The sequence below is a fragment of the Pyricularia grisea genome, chromosome VII (assembly GCF_004355905.1).
Source record: "Pyricularia grisea strain NI907 chromosome VII, whole genome shotgun sequence".
NCBI lineage: Eukaryota > Fungi > Ascomycota > Sordariomycetes > Magnaporthales > Pyriculariaceae > Pyricularia > Pyricularia grisea.
Window position 1 is genome coordinate 2,692,547 of NC_044975.1, and position 21,527 is coordinate 2,714,073.

The following is a 21,527-nucleotide window of genomic DNA, read 5'->3' on the forward strand; positions in this document are numbered from 1 at the left end:
GGTCTGGTGTGGTAAGAATAGGAGCCTCATGGCGGAGCGATGGGTAGGCGACACGGCCGAAAGGGTCTTGTGGAAACGAGTGCAGTGATGTGAGAGAAAGCGAAGAATCAGGATTTTATAGCTTTGAAAAGGTGCTAGAAATTTGGTCCATAAGTCCTCGAGACCTCTCGCTCGACTTAGAGGGCTATGCTGGCAAGGTGATATTTTCTTGTTGGATGGAAATTAGAGATTGAGAGGAGACAGACTCCCAGACTTGAAAGGGATATAACGAGTGGAACCGGCTTCCTTGGAGACCTAAAAGAAATACCATGTCAAGCTGAAGAGCTGCAGTACGTGTCTTGTAGACGGCAGGTGTGTGGCCAGGGACACGCGGGGAAGGTAAAGCTGAAGAAAAAAAAGAAAAAAAAGAAAGTTTGGTGGAAATGTCAAAGATATTGGTAAAGAAGATTCAGACGGAGGTAACTAAACAGTTCAAAATTGTTGCTTTGGGAAGAAATGGAACGCAATGAAAATTTGCAGCCTGCAGAGTAGGAAACTGGCAAACATCCCGCGGGAGATATCCCCGTTTATAACACGAGCACCGACGGTGAGCGGTGAGCAGGAGAACGAGTCTTGAACGGCTGAAGTAGGCCGCCAACTCTTATTGGATCCTGAACCAAATTCCACATAGAGTGAACCAGTTGATATTAGATGTATCAGAACCAGAACGGCCCAACAAAGCCCCCAAAACGGCTTCCACCCCGAATCTCAACGGGAACCTGCCTGTATCAAGTGCAAAATCATTGGTTACTAGCCGCTGCATGACCCAATAGAAAAAAAATAGGCTTGCCAAATCGCATCTCTCGGTTATTCCCCTCAGCCAGTCGCAATGCAGCCTTCTGTGTTTTCTGATCACTTTTGCCTGCCGATTTGGGCTCACACGCATCGTAAAGGTGCGGGCTATGCCTTTTATTGACACCATTACCAATGCGGACATCTTGTGCCGGTACATGTATCCCGGCCCTGATTTTGACCAGTGACTACAAGGCCGGCCGGTCGCCATCAACATCCGAGCCTTATGCAGAAGACCCGATTCGGTGGCTGCTTTTGATCTCAGTCGCACACATCATCTATCTGAGAGGGTGGGGGTTCTTAATGGTCTTTCAGTGTCCTTGTCCAATGGGATCAAACCGGAAGAGGATTAATACTGTTGTGCTACCCTGCAGAATCCCGAGGCAAAGAGGAGAAGTCACCTTCTTTGGTTTCCTCCACAGAAGAGATCAACACAGGATGGGTTTCTGCTCGGGAGCAGGCATTATGTAAATGGTATTGTAAAAATATTGAGAGAACCCCGAGGTGCGTGCAATGGTTTTGTGTTGGGTTGTCCAGAGAGATAAATGAGCTATGAAGCATATCCCAGGGTACTTATATGTATTTGCTTGATGTGGTACCAGGAAGTACTGAGCTCATTACTTCGAGATTTGGGATTGAGGAGAGAACAATGTGCAGTTCAGGGATTGAGCTGGAAAGGATGGGAATGTAGGAAATCGATGTCGAAACAAATTCTTTTTTACAAAGTTGGCTGCTAACCTGGCTCCAGGGGCTTTCACCGCCGATGGGTGCCTGATTTATGTGTGTCAATTTGTGTTTGCCGATCCGTGAAGTTCAGGGTGAGAAAGAGCTGATAGCACATGGTTGCATTCGGATGTATGCATGAAACTTGAGGGACTAGACTGCCGGTAAGGAGAGACAGTGATCTGCTCAAGGTGATGAAGTGATGTCAAGGATGCCTTTTAGGTTGGCAAAGTTGGAGTGGTGGGGGTAAGAGGTAAGGTAAGTAACCACAAGAGGGATGCAATCTCCCATCATTCTTGCGCTTCAGGAGCTTCCAAACGCTTGTGAAATCATGGTCTGAGCAGTCAATAGGCTCGGGCAAATTGCCGTCTACTCGGGCAACGACATACTTTTTTTTTTTTTTTTTTTTTTTTTTTTAATTGAGCACTGCTGATGATATGCCAGGATGGAAATATGTATGTGTTCCCGGGTGGCCTAGATGGTGGCTATTGAATGTGAAAGTCATGTAAGGTCTGGTAAGCCGGCTGCACCGAATCCAACCTGGCATCGATTCTTGTCTTTCTCAAGCAATTAAATGGCTAGCAGCCAATCAAATGTGTTGTTAGGTTAGTTGTTGTAACTGGTAGGTGAGGTGCTAGACTGCTAGTCTAGCATTACTTCTCTTTTCAGTATCCACACGTAAACGGAAGTTGTAGCGTTGGGGGGTGTCGAAGTGAAACAAAAACGGGTAGCTGCGTTGCTTGCTGTTCGCTCTTTGCCTTGAAGGGAATCATGTAGTCCGGCCAGTCCAGATTGGTCCAAAGTCATGCAGGTAACCACCTATTGACCAAAAGGCAAGTGAGTGTAATGCACTGCAGGGCAGCATCAGGCAACCGTCACACCGGCTCCACTCCCCGGGCCGGGACTGCCGACAACGACGTGGTAATCAGAGGTCAAATATTGGATCTCGCGCTGCCAGTAGCTAACTGAATTAGGTAGGTAGTTATGCAAGCCAGTATAAATAAGTTAGCATTGTTTGTTAGACCTGCAGATATCCTTATAACGGATGCATACTTACAATACACCTGCTCCTCACCTCAAGGATCATCTTCATCATAATCATCATAATCCAGAGGGATCCAATGTTGGTGGTCGACCAATCGCATCACTCGTCCCTTAGTATAAAATATCATATCATAGCCCCTATATTGGTGCACAGGGGAGAAATACGTTGAATAGAGCTGTTTGCCCGCCCTCCTTTGCATCTACATCCAAGTAAGGGGCTGCGCGGTTGACCGCTCTAGATATCTCGAACCCATACATACTTGCATCCTTCGTAACTTTAATATTATCCTCATTATCCTCATAGTTTTCGTTTCTCTCTCATCTCATATGCATAAGTACCCCTGGAATCACCTGTGTATGAATAGTACTCCTGTTGTCGATACCCCCCTCTTGCTTTCTTGGGGTTCAGACAAACGAAGTCTGTTAGGTCTGGGCTTGGTTTAGGGTCCAGAAATAGTTTTAAGCTAAGAGTGCAGGTAAGCTGATAATGTTTTGAACACGGTTTCGTGCCATCCGTATACAGTTTCTGGAGCTGTAACGCGGGCCAATCCGAATTCTTACTCTGCACGGATGGCATTCCGAGACGTCCAGAACATTGGGATAGAAAAAGTGATATAGAAACGCGGCCTTCCGGATTTTATAACCTGCGACTGATCTCTCTATCTCTCCATCTTTGTTTCCCAAACTCATCACCTGCATACTCTGATTTCACTCTTGTAAGATATAGTCTGAGATCCAGAGTACAAGGCAGCAGGGTGAACTCTATTTCCATCTGGGCGTATATTTACTTGCCGAATGATTTCTCACATACTCAGAATGTCACCTACACCTGGAACACCATTGAATTTTAGACTCGAAGAAAAGGGCTGGCAAAACGGATATCTGGAAAGGGGAAATTGGAGTAGATTTTGGTAATGCTTGGACGTCTGAGAAAATATGATGTAAAGGTAGGGACGATCGAGACGTGATGTCTAGGTCTGGCAAAATATAGAGAAAGCCGACTGACTGGAGGCGATGGCGAGAATATTGTCGGAGCTAGAGGAACTGCTATAGTATGAATCAAGTCGTTGGATAGGCATGAGACAGCCCCTGCAAGGGTGAATTGCTAAATAGGATAGGGGGCCTGAGGAAGCGGCTTCATAAGACGCTCACAGCTACCGGACAAACGTAACAATAAAAAAGAGTGATGGCTCTTGAGGAATGGAAAGGTGTTTTTGAATTCTTAAGCGAGGGGAAGAATAAAGAGCAAGAAATGTTTACCTTGGTACCCCCAGAGCCCCATGTGCCTAGCACGTGCTGTGGATGGCCGTGCGAGTGAGTATATGCCATATACATATAGCACAGTTATCATGGACATAGCAAAGCTCCGTGGCCGATATATCAAGGTACCGGCAGGCAGATCATAGCTCGAAATACTGTCTTTCGGTTCTCGTACGGAGTAAACAGCAAGTGAACAGGAGACGGCTTATAATCTTTTGGCTTGATTGACTTATGCAGATATGAGATGTCGACATCGAGATGCAAAAAACGATAAACACAAGAAGTGAATCACGACAAAAGATATGGGAAATGAACAGAAGAAGATAGAAAAATATTCTCCCAACACAAGGGGCACGTAGCCTTTTCACCACACTGCAACGCGCACCACAATACCCCCGTGCAACACTCACCACCGCTGTCGGTCCGGGTCAAGCTTCCTTCCTTCACAGAATAATTGAGAAGTAAGATCGAGCACCTCGAGCATCAAGCGGTTTCGGCTCGAGTTTACTTCCTGCAGGTCTGCCACTGGAGGTTGAGCTGCTGGGTAAAGGCGACGGTGGCGTCGTCGTCCGAGATGATGCCGATGGCGGTTGACTTGGTGCTGGTGAGGCTGATGCGGTTGTTGATGTTGAGGATCCCGTTGGCGCCGCAGGGCGAGTAGACGACCGAGGTGGTTGGGACCTGGTCGGTCTTGGTGTAGACCTGTCCCTGGGCCCAGATGCCTCCACCCGTGATGGAAGTCTGCGTCGTGGTGGTGGATGGAGCATCCTGCGAGAAGTAGTAGGTCGAGTAGAAGGTGCCGGTGACGCCCTCGTCGAGCTGTGCATAGCCGTGATAGGTGCTCTCGACAACGGAGAACTGGAATCCACCCGGGTACTTGAGGTTCAGGTGAAGCTGGCAGTTCTTGGTCCGCTCAGTTGGGTTGAAGCCGGGGCCAATATAAGTCTGGAAGCGATCGAAACCAAAGGTGATTATCTGGATTTTAGAGAAGTAGGCTATGTTAGTCACTTGCAAGCTTGGACGTTTCTTTTGCCGGAATGCACATGTTCCCTGAGAGATAGACTAACCGTCTTGTCAGGCGAGATACTGGTCACCACAGTTCCCTGGGGGCAGCCGTTGCCAGAGAAGCTCGCATTGACGATCTGGATTTCCTTGGGGTCAGGGCCATCCTTTAACTCCTGAGTAGGGATCAAGGGGGAGGCGGCAGTCAGGGCGGGAAGGAGGAAAGCGAAGAAACGCATTTTGATTGAAAGATTTGGAGTTGAATTTAAGCTTGATCAAGGACGTTGCTTGCGCTGGAGATGTCGTTGCTGAGGATGTTGGGCTCGAGAGGCTGATTTCTAAGGAAATGATTGACAACAAGACAGCAGAGGTGCACTGTATTTATATTCATATCCGATCGAGGCATGCAGCTTGAGATGCCCCGAATCTCACCATCAGTGATACCCTGTATTGGCCTGCAGGGACCAGAACCGGGCCAACAAGAGATCATGCCCGTGGATGATACGACTCAGAACCCAATATCACCGCCCTGGAACCCCATATCGCCGGGTGAAGGTTGGCAGACAGGGGTTCGGGAGATCACAAAGGCTGGATCGCAATATGTCGACGCCAGCGAACGGAAAGAGGGGGTTCATGGTTCCAGCTAAGTTACAGTCGGAAGTAGGCGAATTAGTTGCAGGGAAAATGCTGAGTTGTTTGCTTACGCGACCAGAGTTTGGTCATGTTGTCGATATTGAGCTGTATATTGCTTTGGTAGCTTCGGTGTTGTCGTTGTTCAGCCTCGGAGTTGAAATCGCGCCAGTACAATTCCTGCTCTCCCATGTCCACCCGCCCCTTGCGTACAAATCTTCTTCATACAGAATTCCAGGTCCATTTATTTAATCTAGCTAGCTCGTGGTGAGGTTATGGAGCTGCAAATTTGCGGGTGAAAAGCAGGATAAATGAAATTCATATTAGGCGGGAGAAAAGCACCTGTTATGCCCTCGGCCTAGCCACACGTTTGTCTTACTACCATGGAATTGATCAGGGCTTGGCAATATCCGTGTATTGTCCCATATTGGCCTCGACATGTTAGTACAGCTTCAAGCCCTGTTCCGGCGCAGGCCAGACTGGTCCAAAACTGCGAGCACGAGGTTAAATCTTTTTATAGTCGCCCAAGAGCTGCAACGCAATTCGCTCCGCCACTTTGCACCCTTCAGCATCAAGGGTCCGAGTAAAAATGTTCCCGCTGCATCTTTTTCCGATTGACTGGCATCATAAACGTTACTGGAAAGTAAGTGTACCTGAGCAAGGCAAATCTGGGGTACATCTCGCCATACCACAATGTTCAGTCATCACAGCCCACGGGATGTGAAAGACGACCTGCCTCTGGTGTTGATTGATAGACTCCTGTCGATCTTGCTTGTTCGTCACTACTGTAAACATGCGAGGGGACAGTCGAAACAGGCGGAGCCGATACCATCACGTTTGATATTTTGAGAACGATATTGCGCTACAGGCGGCGTGACCTGTCCGGCCGAAACTCAACCTAGGTCTGTTGAGAGGCCGTCAGCATTGATTTCATGGTAGCGATACGGACTTTCTTTGGACCGAGGAGATACCCCTTGCCACTTGGGACTGCCAGAAATGAGTTTGGATCTAGAGTTTTTACACGAGATCCTATGGGCCCGTTCATGCGAGATGCCCAGATTGTTCGGCCGTCGAGCGGGTGGCGATGCGAGGGTAGACGATTCCCTATGCTGGTTTCCCGTGACCTTGGATGCAGGCCGGTCCTCTATCGGCTAAATTAAACGCAAAGAAGAGATAAGAATAGAAACATGAAGGTGATACGGTATGCCCGGGAAGATATCATTATACCCAGTAATATCCGTGGTTCTGATTTGCAGGGCGGTCCTAAATTAATCTCGCTCAAGAAATCAAGGCCGATGTCGCTGTTCGCCTCAACAATCGACATGATGGGTCTCGTGATAGAAGTCGACAAAGAAAGAATGTCAGGGGCAGTTCGAGGCAGTATGTTGTGGACGCAAGGGAATCAGTAGTACCAATGGAGCAGAACGATTTGTTGGAACAAACTTGTTGACAAGTCTATGGGAGAACGCTAGAAGTGACACATCTTCAACACAAAGCTGACTTTTTACGAGGAGAAAAATCGCTTTTCCTGAAAAGCGGGAAAAGCTATGATGAATCAGTATTATGATCAAGCCTCTAGCTCTTGTCACCGACAAGCTTGAGGATTCCCTCCAAGTTGATGCTCTTGGGCCTCTCGATTGGTAGACCCAGAGCCCGGTCCCAAATCAGCTGGGCAAGTGGTCCAAGACCACGGCTCACACCGAAAGTGGCGGTGTAGTACAGTGTTTCGTGGAAGCCATAGTGGTGGAAGAGCACACCGGAGCTCGAGTCAACGTTGGGGTACGGGTTCTTGGTCTTGCCGTGTTTCTTGAGGACCTCGGGAGCAACCTGGCTGTTGAGCTGGACGAGCTGGAATACGGGATCCTTGGCGATCTCGGGACGCGACGCAGCGTAGTCCATAAGGGCCTGGAATCGCGGGTCAGGCTTGCGGAGCACAGCGTGACCATACCCGGGTACTACGCGACCAGAGTTAAGCGTTGACCAGAGGTAGTCGGTTACGTCCTTCTCCGAGTATGTGGCAGGGATAGCCTCCTTCATCTGGATGATCCAGCGGAGAACTTCTTGGGCAGCAAGACTAAAAAAATAGGTCAGCCATCGTCCCTGTTTACTTTTATCCCTTCAACACCCAACACTTACCCATGGAGAGGTCCTGCCAGACCCTGAAGACCGGCACTGTAACTGAGGAAAGGATCGCTAAGAGCGCTGCCCACAAGATGTGTGGTGTGGGCTGAAACGTTGCCTCCCTCGTGGTCACCATGAAGAGCGAGGTACAACCTCAGCAGATCTTGGAAGTTCTCGTTTTCCTTGCCGCCTTTGCCCAGCATGGCAGCAAAGTTGTATGACCAGTCCTGCCCCAGGTCAACCTCGGCAGGCAGAGCACCACCGCCCTTGTACGAGTTATGGTAGATCTTGGCTGCGATAGTGGGCAGCTTGGCCAGCAAGCTAATGCTATCGTCAAAGGTAGGCTCCCAGTAATCGGCCTTATTCAGGCCCTCGGCATACGCCTTGGCAAATTTGGATGTGTGGTTGAGGGCGGAAACTGCAATGGCAAACTGCGTCATGGGATGCAGGTCGCGGGGAAAGTCATCTAACATCTTGTTGACGAATGCCGGCAGTTGGGCCTGCTCAGCAAGTTGACGAGACAGAACGCGGACCTGGTTGGTGCTGGGCACCTGACCAGTGAGAAGCAGCCAGAACATAGCCTCGGGCAACATTTCAGTGCCTGTCTTGCCCTTGGGAAGCTCACGCTGGCAGTCCTTGATTGTGCGGCCGTGGAAACGGATACCCTCATCGGCGTCAAGAACAGATCCCTCCCATACCATGGCCTTGAGACCACGCATGCCTCCAATGGTGTTCTCGACCTTGACTTCGCCGATGACCTTGGAACCATGGGCCTTGACCTTCTTGAGGAGCTCGCGCTTGGCCGGAATCACACTCTTCAATGTGGTCTTCAGGTCTGGCTCCGAGCTAGCCGAGTAGTTTCTGGTAGATCGCAAGTTGGAAGTGCATGCCGAGCGGGTAGCAAGAGGCTGTGGTCAAGTTAACGATTATGCACGTGGAATTTTACAATCCTGAGATCCAGCTATCACCGGTCCTCTGTGGCTGACGGCTTACCCGGAAGGCCCCCAACGCCCTCGACGTTGTCCTAAGGCTCATGGTTGGGTTGAGGTCTGTTTTGGGAGTGCGGAGCTATCAAAAATAGGTAGATAGCAAGTAAAGTGGTACAGTTTGATGTTATCACCAGAACGTATGGTTGCAGATAGAATGTGGAGAGGAGAAGAAAAGTAACAAAAAGTAGGTCAGGAATCGGAGAAGTCAAGATTTCAAGCTGAGAGCTAAGGTAAGGTAGGTAAGGTAGGACCTTAGGTAGGTACCTATGGTAGCTAGCTCATTGTCTCACCCGAGGGGTTACTCGGGCCAACAGCCAGGCTGCTGGCACTGGAATTTGACCTGGTTGCATGCCCATGCATGATTTCACAAGTTCCCCCTCACTCAACCTTGCACCGGTAGAGAAAGCGCAAGGTGGTAAGCTAGCACGTACTGAGGAGAGTTCAGCCGAGGGAAGCCGCGACGTACAAGTGGGCTGCGGTCGAACGGGGCTCCCATGGGGGTCATTATTGACCAATCAACACCCGATAAATCTCAGCACGGACTGTTTAACAACCCCAACTCGGCAGTTCCCCGCACCGTAGCATCACTCCGCGATTGCCTTAGAAGCTCCACTCACCAGGTTCCTCGTTTGACAAGCAAACATGTTGCGGGGAACAAGTTCTTGACCTCGGCTTTGTCAATTGCTGCGTGAACGGTTCACAGAAAGTCAGGACCCTGTCTATTACTGTATTTTGACTCGGACCACCTTGCTTGAGCTTACCACGTACATTCTGCTCTGCGAATGCTACCACGTACTGCTAGGCGATTGCCATATTTCACCCGCTAAACTCGATAAATTTTAATCGCACCCAATTGCGGACGGAAACTATCGCATTAGTCAGGCAACCAAAAATTGACCTCTGACAAAAGCTAACACCGATCGGCCCCGACGTCATCCCTTGCCCCCTCCGAGTAACCTTGTAGTAGAAAGCTAGTCTTTCTTTGCTAATTACTTGATGCTTCGTGCTGGCCGCTCGTGATCCCGCGACAACCAAGTCTTTTGAACGAAACAAACTTCAGTTCATTGCAGTATGTTGCGCACGATACCGACCCGGGTCCTTCGCCGGACATCAGCTGCACCATCCCGACCAGCCTCATTCTGTCGTTGCGGACGAACGCTCTCGACGACACCTCGCAGGGCCATGCCTCCACCAATGAGCACTTCCCTCCCTCCAGTTAACCCGCCTTTGACCACCGCCCTTCCTTCCGACTCTTTCCATCTCCTTCCTGAAGCCAAAAAGGCCGGCGCCGCCGAAGATGCTCTCTATGAGCAACAGATACGCGACGTCGAAGCCTGGTGGGCAACGCCCAGGTATGCTGGTATCACCAGGCCGTACACGGCGGCCGATGTTGTATCTGCCCGAGGCTCGCAGCAGCAGTCATATCCGAGCTCGACAATGGCAAGGAAATTATGGAACTTGATACAAGAGCGCAAGGCCGAGGGCAAACCCATCCATACTCTGGGTGCCATTGACCCAATCCAGATGACGCAGCAGGCTGCCCATCAAGAGGTGCTCTATGTTTCCGGTTGGGCATGCTCCAGCGTTTTGACCAGCACGAACGAGGTGTCTCCAGACTTTGGCGACTATCCGTACAACACGGTGCCGAATCAAGTACAGCGCCTTGCAAAGGCTCAATCCATGCATGACCGAAAACACTGGGACGCACGACGAAAGATGTCTGCGCAAGAACGCTCATCCACCCCATACACCGACTACCTGCGCCCCATAATCGCGGACGGCGACACGGGTCATGGTGGCCTGACAGCTGTCACCAAGCTTGCCAAACTGTTTGCCGAAGCAGGCGCCGCAGCCGTTCACTTTGAGGATCAGATGCACGGAGGCAAGAAGTGCGGCCATCTTGCCGGGAAGGTCCTCGTGTCGACGGGTGAGCACATCAACCGCCTGACGGCTGCGCGTATGCAGTGGGATATCATGGGGACCGAGAACCTTGTCATTGCCCGCACGGATTCAGAGTCCGGTCGGTTGATCAGCAACAACATCGATGCCCGCGATCACGAGTTTATCCTCGGAGTGACAGACCCTTCAGTGGCACCGCTGGCGGGAACTTTGCAGAACATGGAGGCTCGCGGCGCATCAGCTTCAGAGATTGACGCCTACGAGGCTGCCTTTACGCGCGATCACCCCCTGGTGACCTTTGATGAAGCAGCAGTCTCACACATGAAGAAACACAACGTTGACCCAGCGCAGTACGAGGCCGGCGTTGCAAAGGACCGTGACATGAGCATATGGGATCGCCGAGCGTTGGCTAAGCATATTCTGGGCGAAGACAAGCCTGACGTCTACTGGGATTGGGATGTTCCCCGTACGAGAGAGGGGTACTACCACTTCCGCTCGGGGATGCGTGCCGCCACCAAACGTGCGCTTGCCTTTGCACCGTATGCTGATCTCCTCTGGGTCGAGACCGGCGACCCATCTGTATCCGTCTGCCGACAGCTCGGACGCGCAGTGAAGGAAGCATATCCCGAGAAGGCTCTGGTGTATAACTTGAGCCCGTCGTTCAACTGGATGGGTCACGGGTTCACGGAGCAGACGCTCAAATCGTTCATCTGGGACATCGCCAAGGAGGGATTCGTCCTGCAGCTCGTGAGCTTGGCTGGTGTACATACCAACGCCACTGCGACATGCGAGCTCGCCAGGGCATTCAAGGACGAAGGCATGCTGGCTTACGTCAACCTGGTGCAGCGCAAGGAGAAGGAGATTGGCTGCGACGTGCTCACTCACCAGAAATGGAGCGGTGCGGCGTACATGGATCGCATAGTCGGGGCTATCCAAAGCGGAAGCTCAAGTAGCAAGAGTATGGGAGCTGGCAACACAGAAGGACAGTTTCTCTAGACATGTTGTACTAGTCTAATTCAGTCACAAGGTTTTTTTCATTGATTTGTGGTTGTGAAACGCTGCATTAAATTCCGTGTTCTCCGGCTCCAATTAACATTATGTCCAATCCCAATCAAGCTCCAATGCACCATGCCAAAACAAAAAGGGTATCACATTTTCGCCAAGTCTATCCCACCCGAACGAACTCCAATTCGCTATGCCAAAACCAAAAACAAAAACCATCGCTGACGCTAAAATGAAAAGCAACACTGAAAAAGTGTAAGAACCCGCCACCAAGAACCGTTGTAATGCCGATAGATCGTCGCCAAGAGTCGTTGAGATATCAAAAAGATTGGCTGTACCGAGTGTAACAGTCCTGCTGTTTGTTGTTGTTTCTTTTTTTTTGGGTTTTCTGTGTTTCAAATGTTTTTCCGGTCCGTTTTCTGCGCCCATTTTCTTTCTTCGAGGGATTGTAATCCGCAATCTTCTTGTTATATATCCAAGTTGTTGTTCAATCTCGAATCCTTCAAAACTCGGGCTCGGGGCCCCCAGCATCGACAAGATCCAGCCGTCGTTGAAAGTCCTTGAGTGCTTCTTCTCTGATGCAAGCCTTGCCCAGCGGCTCCTTTTCTTCTTGTCCACGCGGGATGGGCTGGTCTTTCGGACCCAGAAAAGTTGTCTTGGGCCTGGGCGACGCCTCCTCCAACTCGGTCTTGTTCTTGAGGTCGTCGATTGTGATCTCGGCCATGCGCCTCGCGAAGGGAGTTCTCTCGCTGGCTCGCAGAATGCAGAGCCGCGTCTGGTGTGTGTATCTTCTCGGCCCCGACACCTCGCGCTCCATGTCTCGCGGCCACCAGTCCGGAGTGTCAAAGCCGAAGCGCCAGTAGCCGCGCTCGGGATCTTCTTGATGTAGCTTGCGGAAGGATTGCTCGCGGGCCACCATGAGGTAGGCTTTCGCGGCGTCGATCTTCTTGTCGAGCGGATCGTTGATGATGTGGGAGATTTTTTCCTCGCCGGTTTGTGGTTGTTTCTTCTTTGCCATGTTTGTTTGTTTGTTTGCGTCTTGTTGCGCATCTCGAGCAGAGAGAGTGGCTGCGTCCTTCTCGTTCTAGAAGACGACTTGGCGGCCGGGAAACTCGGCGGCTCGAGGATTTTTAATGAGCGTGAGATGCTTCGGCAGTGGGTATGGCTTTGACGAAAAGAATCTCGAAGCGGTTTCTTGGTCTTGAAGCAGTTCGGCCAGAGGTGGGAGAGCCCTTAAACGATAGCCTGAGTTTTTTCTTTGCGAACGAGCGTGTGGTCTGGGTTTGGTAGTATCTGGTGTCATCATGGCGATTTCTCTGAGTTGAAAAAGATATGTTCTGTCCACATGATCTCAAAAGGACCAGACTTTTTCAAGTGGCGAGCGCATGATTTGGGCGTTATTAGCGACAACCAGATCGAGGCTCGTCGGCTTCCCGGGGACTGAGGCCGGCAGGACGGGCAGTGAGAGCGGGCAGGGCGTTGCTAGCACCGGCTACCCGTTGGAGAACTCTCACCAACCCGCCCCGAGGAGAGAAAGAGAGACGGGAAGGGGCGCAAGGAACTTCGGAGCCGGAGCGGGCGCTGCTTTTATACATCATTTCTGAGCACTGTGTGCAAGATTTATTTCAGGTGGCTGGGCCAGGCTGGCAGGCCAACGGGCCACACCTTTTGTAAAGGGCGCATTGAGCTCAAATCGAGGCTAGAAAAAAAAAGGTGAAGAATGTAAACAAGCATGTATATCACTCATACGTCATGTGACGGATAAAGTTGATAGCAAAAAGACCAAAAAGACCAAAAAATGACGTTATTTACGACAATAAATCTTGTTGACAGATGTAGAGAATAGGGGCATATAAAAGCCTTCAGTGTCAGTTGGACCCTTATTTTCTTTTTCTTCTTCTTTTCTCCGAGCGGGTGATCTGCAGAGATTGGTTAGCGCCGAGCTAATGTGGGTTAGCGTGAACTCTAAGTTCTCTAGTGCCAAATTTGCATGTGAATATAAAGGGTTTTGGGAACCTTGATGTCTACAGTACAAGGTCCGTGCTTGCCCCAGACAGCTATGGCAGGTAGGCTGGACCGGACCATAACCTCCTCCTTGTAAACAGTGAATACCTCCGAAAACTTTGTGTTCCATCCAGCCAAAAAAAAGGCTATCAAAACCCCCTAATCTCCTGTTGCCAGCCAAACAATCAAGTGAACTCGTCACTGATACCAAAAAAATGATGGCCCATAAAAAATCCAAGAAACTCGTAAGATGAGTAGACAATAATGCATGCCCTACGCCAATTGCAGCGACATCTCATGGCCGTCATCATAAATCCCAATGTGCTCATTGAGATCGATCATGGTGTCCTTCCATACGCCTTCCTTGTTTGGGCACTCGGCATAGAAATATCGTCCTTTACGGAGGGCAAAGGTCCTGCAAGAGTCCCTGTACCCAAGAGATGACCACTGGTAAGGAAGTTAGTATATTATCTCCTTTGACTTGAAGCACTTTCACAAACCAACCGATATTAAAGATGAAGGGATATGGTGAAGATAAACAAAAATAAAACCTACCACAAGTTTACCATCAGAGTTCCCCAGCCTCTTGCTCAGGTTGGCTTCGCATTCCACCTTGTTGATGATCGTGTCGGGCTGCCCCTTGGTCGACCTGCAGACACACCACAGCTTGTCCTCGCCACGCATGAGGCAGACGTCGCAGCGATCGATGTAGCCTTTAAAGGTAGATTCGATATCTGCGCGGCTCGTAAGGTTGGTGGCTGGCAACATGGCAGAAGCTGTCGTCTCCGGGTCTTCGGGTGTCTCAGGGTCTTGAGGTGGAACTGGCGTGGGCTTTCCGTCCATGATGACGATGCCCGGAGTAAGGTGAGGCGAGTACTCGCCCTCGTTGAGCAACTCCTCTTCGGGGCTCGGGATTTGACCGGGCACGAGCTGACGAAGCTGACGGCTGTTTACGTACTCCTGGTCCTCGGTGGCTGAATCGTCGTCCGGCATATGAGTGGGGATTGGGAAGATTGGGTCGATGTGGTTGTAATATGTATTAAAGTCCGGCACTGGAATGACTGTGACGGAGTCTGTCTCGATGGGTAGCGCCTGGGTGGGAGTTGGGTCCTTTGGCTTGATGGGCTCATCGGGTACATTGAAGTCCGGCATTGGAATGGGAAAGTTCGGATCCTGGGGCGATAGGCCGGGACGAGATGTGGCGATGCGGGTGATACCAGCTGTCCGGGATAGGGAGGCCGTGGTAGCGGAGGCCGTGGGCATAGCAAAGGCCGGAAGGATGCTAATCGCCAGTGAGGCGGCGAAGTAATGGATGTAGCGCATTGTGAAATATATTTGATATTGAATATCGTTTTTTCTTGAATAAATCTGCTCTGATAAGAGACAAAAGGTTGGTGATTGAATCCTATATGGTAGGAGAGTAGAGGGTGAAGAAAGACAACTACGGAGGGAAAGGCGAGGTCTTTATATGATCTTCCACGGGTGATTATCTGGGAGAAACTCCCAGACTTTTTAGATTTGCATGGTGAAAAGGATATTTGATGAGGTTGGAAGTAGCTAGGCCTCAAAGCCCTAAACTATCATGCAACTCTGGCTTGCAGTTTCTTCATCTTTGCATATGGAGGCTCTGTTAGCCATGTGGGCCATGCATGTGTATTTGCGTGGTGCAGAATTGGTCACAGATCACAGCCGGAGAGGTTCTCCGGGGCTTGCTTATAGACCGGCAGAATTTTTGATTAGCTCGACCTTACGCATCCTTCACAGATCCTAAATATTAACTTCTGTTGCCTTCTCACCTCTCAGTGCATTTCTGTACCAAGCCGTAAACCATGACTATGTTTTTGTCAGACGGCGACCTGGTGACAGACCGCAGCCAGCGCCATTTCCAGGGGCTTGGTATGAAGGCAGCAGGTTGTACGATGTGGAGAATAGATTTTACCAGCGGTGAACTAGAACGACGTACCTCTATAATAGATAGGAGTTAAGATGTCAGTATCGACCAATAGGTTTAATTGCTTACCTACCTACGCATCCATCTACGTCAGCAAGTACCTGTGGGAAGAGTGTGGGTGGGTGGTTATGCATGTACGAACCTGATAGATTGACAACTAGTGCGGGTAAGACAAAGTATATCGAGTGCTTCCTCAGCCTTGGGGGTTCAAGTAACTTTAACGATGAAAAAGGAAAATTCCATTAGAGAAAGCACGCGTGTCTATTAACGTATATACCCATCCATCTGCTTCGTGTACGCAAAAGATATTATAATCAAGTCTCAACTGTGCCCCCTGGGCCTGGGAATAACAACCCCATCACCGCGGTCCCTCTTGGCCACCCACATCCTTCCCCTCTTACCAAAAATGTACATGAGAATCCCGCTCAGCATTACAATGGAGTGAATGACACCCAGCCACATGAAGACCCAGCGACTGCCATCCTGCAGCAGCCAGTCGGTGAAGAAGAAGCTGAAGATCATCCCGTGAAAGACGTTTTTACAAAAGGTCAGCGACACAAGCGTCTCGACGCTGTATTGACCATGGCTGTCCATGACGAACGAGATGGCCGTGGTGGCACCTAGTGAACAGCCAAACGACACAAGGCCGAAGAATGTGGCTGGTACCATCCAGTGTTCGTGCCATTCCGCCGACCAGCCGAAGCCGACCAGACCGGAGACAGTGGTGATGAATGCTGGCACGATCATGATTAGTCGGAACTCGGGCTCATACATGCCACCATTCCGTGCTGCCATCTGATTTCGATATAAGCATATGTTAGTTGCAAGATTCATTATTTTTTAGGTATCAACAGAGAATAGGCAAACGTACCTTTGGAACGATCCAATCTGAGATCTTGCCCGCGATAGCTGTGCCCAGAATTCCTCCAATCAGTGGCGAAACGTACACCAGTCCGGTCTGTAGCTGATTGAACTGGTATGCGCCGCCAATGAAGATAACATCTACCGACTCGGACATGACGACGAGCCACCCAACTGAGCACGCGTAAACTAGTGCCGACCATATGACGGCCGGGTAAGAAAAGAGTGTAAAGGGGCGACATGCCACCTGCATCCAGCTGTCCTGGATTAGTCGACCGTGGTACGGCTGGAGCTCCTGCGTAAAGGTCCGCCGTGGGAGACTTCGCAGCTCAGCTGTATACATGGAGTTGTGAAGGTCGGCCCTTCGCTCCCAAAAGGTTTCAGGGGCAAAAAAGAATATTAAAATGCCGATCAACGCAGCAAGGAGGGCAGAGATCCTATAAAGGGTGACGATGTCAGACACAGATTATAGAATGACAGGGCTAGGCCAGATCCAGGTCTTCTGGAACCACAAGGAATTGTTGAGTCCACCAAACTTACCAAAACACCCATTGCCAGTCCAGACCCTGCATGATTCCCGCACTTGCCAAAGGGAACAAATTCTTGCCAATCATAAGCAGCAGCGTGTAGATGCCCAGACGAAATGCTTTCTCGTGCAGGAAAAAGGTCTCGCTGATGGTCGACCCTGGAAGGCACTCGATCGGACTGACAGCAATGCCTTGAAAGACCCGTGCCAGCACCAAAGACTCAAAGGTGGGCGACAACGCACACCAAACGCAGGTAACGACGAGAAGTGCAGCCCCGCCCAGATAAACCGGCCGCTTGCCATACAGCAACGCTGTGGGAGCCACAAAGACGGACCCAATTCCCATTCCAAGCATATACAGGCCTGTGGTGAGAGGAACATGATCAACGTCGATCTGATAATCGCTGGCGATGTCCGAGAATCCGGCAGCCAGGACTGGCGTGAGCCCGGCTCCCATCATGCAGAAAAGGCCAACGGACAATAGAACCATGTTTCGGCGCCATACTGGCCAGTTCAAGGGGTCATTGGGTGAATCTTCCGGCTGTGGGTGAAGGATAATGTTGTTGTGGTGCGTCTTCTTCGCGGACGTGGTGGGAATCAAGGCCCTTTCGGAAACCGAAGTAGCGGGGGTTTCTGGAGCCTTGGATTCAACGTCTGTTGTCGATTGAGAGTCGCTGCCGCTGCCGCTGCCATCTTTGGCGACCAAAACCACAGATCCTGGTACGTGGATGGTTTCGTGATGGTTCAATATGCCAAAAGCCCATCTTGGGTGGAATGAAGGGGCACTCGGCATTCTTCCTTTTTCCTCTCCTTTTTTTTGCTTCTTTTCCCCGCTGGTAGGCCAACTCAGCGACTTTCCAACCTGTTCTTCTGAGTGTTAGATGCTGTCAAAAAAAAAAAGTGCCGAAGTATGAAACCGCAAATGCAAGAAACAGCTTGGCAAGAAGCTACCTGGGTAAGGTAGAAATAAAAGAAGATCAACGGAAAACACAAACACCTATGTTCACGGGCCACCAAAAATAAACGCAAGGAAATGACGACAGGGACGATCACGGAAGAGGGACTCTCCAGCGCCCACCCATCCCATCATCCAGCCCTGTCGGGTCCCGTCCTTGAATGAATAGTACTTGGACCGGTCGTCTGTCTGTGTGTTTCCAAACCATCCTGAAGTGGCATTACTGCGTCTGTTCCCCAATAAAACTCAGAGACATGCGGGTACAAGTACAGGGTATTGCCAAAAAGCTACCGGGTCATGGCGGTCTCAAGCGCCCAGGGAATTTGCGACGGTGCCCGCGCCAGTAAACTGGCAGAGTTCACCGTCTGAAGGTGTAAATGTGGGTTTCAACGAGAATTTGTTTGCGAGCGGATCAAAATGATGCTGACTCAAAAAGGCTAGCAAGAGCAAATCAGGGGGGTTTGCAAGCAAAAAGCATAATCGATTCAATTGCTTGGGAGTCGGAAACTAATTCGCATTCGAGACAACTTCGGCAACTTGCGTGTGTCTGTATACCAAGACCGGACAATTCCAGAGTCAAAAGAGATAGGATTTCCGTTTTTGGTGATTAAATCGGGAGAAGGTTGAAGGGCAAACAAACTCAAAAGAAAAGAAAAAAAGACAATGAAACGAAAAAAAAGTGTGAGCTGAACAAGTTGAGCAGATCCGACCTAGCGGTAGCCTCAATCACCGGAAATTCGGCGTCCCTTGTGCGTGTGCTGACAATGTTTTCGGTCGGTTGTTTCGACAAAAAAGATACACTCTGCATCTTTACGGAGATATTGTTGTTGGTCTGCAATTGAGATCGAATTTGAGGTTGCCACTGTCCACTTGCGAGGCAATCGAAAAAGGTTCTCTTTTTGGTAATGGGGCGACCCGACTGTACAGATGACTGAGAACCTACATCAGTGGTTTGCAACCCCCGAAATCCACCACCAACAAGAAAGAGTACAGAAAACAATAAGGTTTCTAACTCATCCAGGTCTGTGGTTATTACCCTAGGTAGGCAGGTACACTCATGTCAGCCCCTAGTCCAGTAATCCATCAATCAACCGGGAGCGTTGATGGGATGGTTTGTTGTTCCATTTGATTTGATCTGGATGGCCGGGGGGTCGGCAGCTCAAAGACTCCACCAATGGGTTGGGTTTACAGCGAATTCCCTGTTGTGGTCTTTGAGTGCTGACTGGTGACTTACCAGCTGTGGATCAAAGTGGTACGGTAGGTAGGTACTGTGCCTGCAGTACGAAAAAACCCGGAGTGTGTAATAGTATGTGTATGGCGGGGTGCGCGGGGTCAAACACCACACATGTGCCAAGGACTCAATTGGACGACCCTGGTCGCAATGTCGTTGGCCCCTCGATACCGTACGTAGGTAGGTCGTGTCTAACAAAATAGAATAACGAAAAAGCAGGTACGAAAAGTCATGAGTCTCAGGTGGATCAATTGGTTCTGGGACTTGGTAGCATCCATTTTATCACGCGGGATAAGCCAAAGATAACCAATTTATCGCCCGCGGACAGTAGGCATGTAATCACACAGAGCAACAACTTTAGGTCGTGCGCTATCATGGGCTCGGCGCTTTCCGTTCTCGGAGGTGCGGTGCACCGCAATGAGGCGGTATGGTTACCCGCCCGCCCTAGGCAGATTAGTATGGAGTAAGCCCACCCTCGTGATACCAACGGTGCCTATCTAACGTAGTCCAGACTGGAGTCCAGTCTGACTCGACTTTCAGGTTTGTTTATCTTTCTTATGACAGATATTCAGGAGTACAATTACTTTACTATTCTACAAACTACTGTATCGACCCTAACCTATCCATCTTTAGTCTTCCCATCCTTTTCGTCACCATTAAACTTCTAGCCGACTCAGTCCTCCACGACCAACAACTTCTAGAACTTCAGGACGCGTCAATTCGCAAAACGATCACCACCAACCCCTTAGTTTACCTTAATCTCACTGACGTACACAAAACAACCATGGCTGGGCGTCTGGCTGGCAAGAATGCCGTTATAACTGGTGCTGCAGGGTATGTACACGCCTGATGTCTAGATCTGCATATACAGAAAGTCTATTCTGGATCATCTATGTCATTCATTCCAAATTGGCGTAAGACGATAGCTGATAACGCAAACTCTCCCATGATAGTGGCATTGGACTTGAGACGTCCATCTTGTTCGCCAAGGAGGGTGCCCATGTGTTGATGGCCGATATCTCACTCGACGCCCTGGCTAAGGCACAGGAAAAGGTCAAGTCACTGGTGCCTGACGCTCAGGTTGAGACAGTGGTAAGTCGCATATCTAGACATAGCCTTTTCTTGATTATTCAACCAGATCATATCCGCGCGGCTACGAATTTTTTTGCCGATCCCGCACTGACAAGCCCATCTCACTTAGAAATGCGACGTCTCTAAAGAAGCCGAGGTGAAAGCCATGATTGAGCACGTTGATGCATGGGGCGGCCTGGACATCATCTTCAACAACGCCGGCATCATGCACGCTGACGATGCTGACGCGGTCGACACACCCGAGAACATCTGGAACCTCACACAGGACATCAATGTCAAGGGCGTGTGGTACGGCAGCAAACACGCTGTCCTTGCGCTCCGCCGCCACAAGAAGACCAAGGGTTCCATCATCAACACAGCCTCGGTCGTGGCGCTTGTCGGCTCAGCCACCCCGCAGCTTGCCTACACGGCTTCCAAGGGCGCCGTTTTGGCCATGACGCGCGAGTTAGCCATCGTCCACGCCCGTGAGGGCTTCCGATTCAACAACCTGTGCCCGGCACCGCTCAACACACCGCTGTTGCAGGACTGGCTCGGTGATGACCAGGCCAAGCGTCACAGGCGTGAGGTGCACTTCCCGACTGGCAGGTTCGGCGAGGCTGTCGAGCAGGCCCAGGCCGTATTGTTCCTTGCCAGCGACGAGAGCAGCTTCGTCAATGGCCACGACTTTGTCGTGGATGGTGGCATGACTAAGGCCTACGTCACTCCTGAGGGTCCAGCTTTGGCTGCCCCGCAGAACAATGCCAGCAAGTCGTCGCTTGCGTGAAGGGGCAATCGACGGATTGATGCACGATAGATGGAGGTCGAAGGGCACACACGCGTTTAGGACAATATTGGATGTTGTCAAGCACCCTACCCTAAGATGCATGGATATATTGAATGTTTGGGTCACATATTAGTCTGCACCAAACCCCTGAAATTGGCATCCAAGCTCGAACTCCTTTTCCAATGGCGCCAGGCACCGTCCCAAACTTTAATCTCGGTCCGATTTGATCATTGTCTCTGTCAACAAAAGGCGGCTATTTCACCGCTTACTTTATCCGCTCCTGACGATCACAGGACACTGACAGGTCTCTAGAACGAGCTAAATTCTCTTCGGTCTCTGTGTGTAGTTGTTCTAATTCTAGAGAAGAAAAATCTTGACCTGAGGCCATTTATAGTACGTGTTCAACACATAGCGTGGAAGAGACCACCAAACATACCCCTCCATCACGAGTCAGTTTAGAAAAACTGGGTCTTTTATTTCTGGGGAGAGCTCCCGCGCAAATGCCCCAGAATTAAGCATCCATGCCAAGAGCAGCTTCCGATGTCGCAAAACCGAATGTCATAGTGGATCAATTTTTTTACTTTCTGCAGGATCCAATTGAGCTCCATCCGAAAAGTCGAGTCACCTCTACCAGAATTACTCA

The 21,527-nt window shown here is 50.3% G+C and overlaps 7 protein-coding genes across 7 annotated transcripts; 2 read left to right on the forward strand and 5 right to left on the reverse strand.

Moving 5' to 3' along the window:
- Positions 1-4,059: 4,059 nt before the first annotated feature.
- Positions 4,060-5,344, reverse strand: PgNI_10809 (uncharacterized protein). Its single transcript, XM_031130783.1, has 2 exons — positions 4,926-5,344; positions 4,060-4,833 (listed from the first exon to the last, which is right to left on the reverse strand). Exons 1-2 carry the CDS (start codon positions 5,097-5,099, stop codon positions 4,363-4,365), a joined length of 645 nt encoding a protein of 214 aa, XP_030979473.1. The 5' UTR covers positions 5,100-5,344; the 3' UTR covers positions 4,060-4,362.
- Positions 5,345-6,487: 1,143 nt separating this feature from the next.
- PgNI_10810 (uncharacterized protein) lies at positions 6,488-8,910 on the reverse strand. Its single transcript, XM_031130784.1, has 3 exons — positions 8,605-8,910; positions 7,627-8,519; positions 6,488-7,564 (listed from the first exon to the last, which is right to left on the reverse strand). Exons 1-3 carry the CDS (start codon positions 8,644-8,646, stop codon positions 7,066-7,068), a joined length of 1,434 nt encoding a protein of 477 aa, XP_030979976.1. The 5' UTR covers positions 8,647-8,910; the 3' UTR covers positions 6,488-7,065.
- An 872-nt stretch (positions 8,911-9,782) lies between these two features.
- On the forward strand, positions 9,783-11,495 carry PgNI_10811 (uncharacterized protein; the record flags this gene model as incomplete). Its single annotated transcript, XM_031130785.1, has 1 exon — positions 9,783-11,495. The coding sequence occupies one exon, from the start codon at positions 9,783-9,785 to the stop codon at positions 11,493-11,495; it is 1,713 nt and encodes a 570-aa protein (XP_030979975.1).
- Positions 11,496-12,003: 508 nt separating this feature from the next.
- On the reverse strand, positions 12,004-12,519 carry PgNI_10812 (uncharacterized protein; the record flags this gene model as incomplete). The annotated part of the gene is made up of 1 exon (XM_031130786.1): positions 12,004-12,519. The coding sequence occupies one exon, from the start codon at positions 12,517-12,519 to the stop codon at positions 12,004-12,006; it is 516 nt and encodes a 171-aa protein (XP_030979916.1).
- A 1,019-nt stretch (positions 12,520-13,538) lies between these two features.
- PgNI_10813 (uncharacterized protein) lies at positions 13,539-14,828 on the reverse strand (the record flags this gene model as incomplete). The annotated part of the gene is made up of 2 exons (XM_031130787.1): positions 13,539-13,952; positions 14,061-14,828. The coding sequence occupies 2 exons, from the start codon at positions 14,826-14,828 to the stop codon at positions 13,779-13,781; spliced, it is 942 nt and encodes a 313-aa protein (XP_030979977.1). The 3' UTR covers positions 13,539-13,778.
- Positions 14,829-15,710: 882 nt separating this feature from the next.
- PgNI_10814 (uncharacterized protein) lies at positions 15,711-18,900 on the reverse strand. Its single transcript, XM_031130788.1, has 4 exons — positions 18,742-18,900; positions 16,858-17,710; positions 16,328-16,754; positions 15,711-16,251 (listed from the first exon to the last, which is right to left on the reverse strand). The coding sequence occupies exons 2-4, from the start codon at positions 17,634-17,636 to the stop codon at positions 15,778-15,780; spliced, it is 1,680 nt and encodes a 559-aa protein (XP_030979559.1). The 5' UTR covers positions 17,637-17,710; positions 18,742-18,900; the 3' UTR covers positions 15,711-15,777.
- A 611-nt stretch (positions 18,901-19,511) lies between these two features.
- On the forward strand, positions 19,512-21,267 carry PgNI_10815 (uncharacterized protein). Its single transcript, XM_031130789.1, has 4 exons — positions 19,512-19,569; positions 19,663-19,863; positions 19,983-20,121; positions 20,231-21,267. The coding sequence occupies exons 2-4, from the start codon at positions 19,814-19,816 to the stop codon at positions 20,882-20,884; spliced, it is 843 nt and encodes a 280-aa protein (XP_030979973.1). The 5' UTR covers positions 19,512-19,569; positions 19,663-19,813; the 3' UTR covers positions 20,885-21,267.
- The last annotated feature ends 260 nt before the right edge of the window (positions 21,268-21,527 follow it).

Coding starts and splice junctions, on each gene's coding strand:
- PgNI_10809 (XM_031130783.1), bottom strand. CDS start 5,099: ATGCGTTTCTTCGCTTTCCTCCTTCCCGCCCTGACTGCCGCCTCCCCC. Junction 4,834..4,925: donor GTATCTCGCCTGACAAGACG/GTTAGTCTATCT, acceptor TCTAAAATCCAG/ATAATCACCTTTGGTTTCGA.
- PgNI_10810 (XM_031130784.1), bottom strand. CDS start 8,646: ATGAGCCTTAGGACAACGTCGAGGGCGTTGGGGGCCTTCCGG. Junction 8,520..8,604: donor GGGCGTTGGGGGCCTTCCGG/GTAAGCCGTCAG, acceptor ACTTGACCACAG/CCTCTTGCTACCCGCTCGGC. Junction 7,565..7,626: donor CTGGCAGGACCTCTCCATGG/GTAAGTGTTGGG, acceptor CTATTTTTTTAG/TCTTGCTGCCCAAGAAGTTC.
- PgNI_10814 (XM_031130788.1), bottom strand. CDS start 17,636: ATGCCGAGTGCCCCTTCATTCCACCCAAGATGGGCTTTTGGCATATTG. Junction 16,755..16,857: donor GACTGGCAATGGGTGTTTTG/GTAAGTTTGGTG, acceptor CACCCTTTATAG/GATCTCTGCCCTCCTTGCTG. Junction 16,252..16,327: donor CAGATTGGATCGTTCCAAAG/GTACGTTTGCCT, acceptor TATCGAAATCAG/ATGGCAGCACGGAATGGTGG.
- PgNI_10815 (XM_031130789.1), top strand. CDS start 19,814: ATGGCTGGGCGTCTGGCTGGCAAGAATGCCGTTATAACTGGTGCTGCA. Junction 19,864..19,982: donor GTTATAACTGGTGCTGCAGG/GTATGTACACGC, acceptor CTCCCATGATAG/TGGCATTGGACTTGAGACGT. Junction 20,122..20,230: donor ACGCTCAGGTTGAGACAGTG/GTAAGTCGCATA, acceptor CATCTCACTTAG/AAATGCGACGTCTCTAAAGA.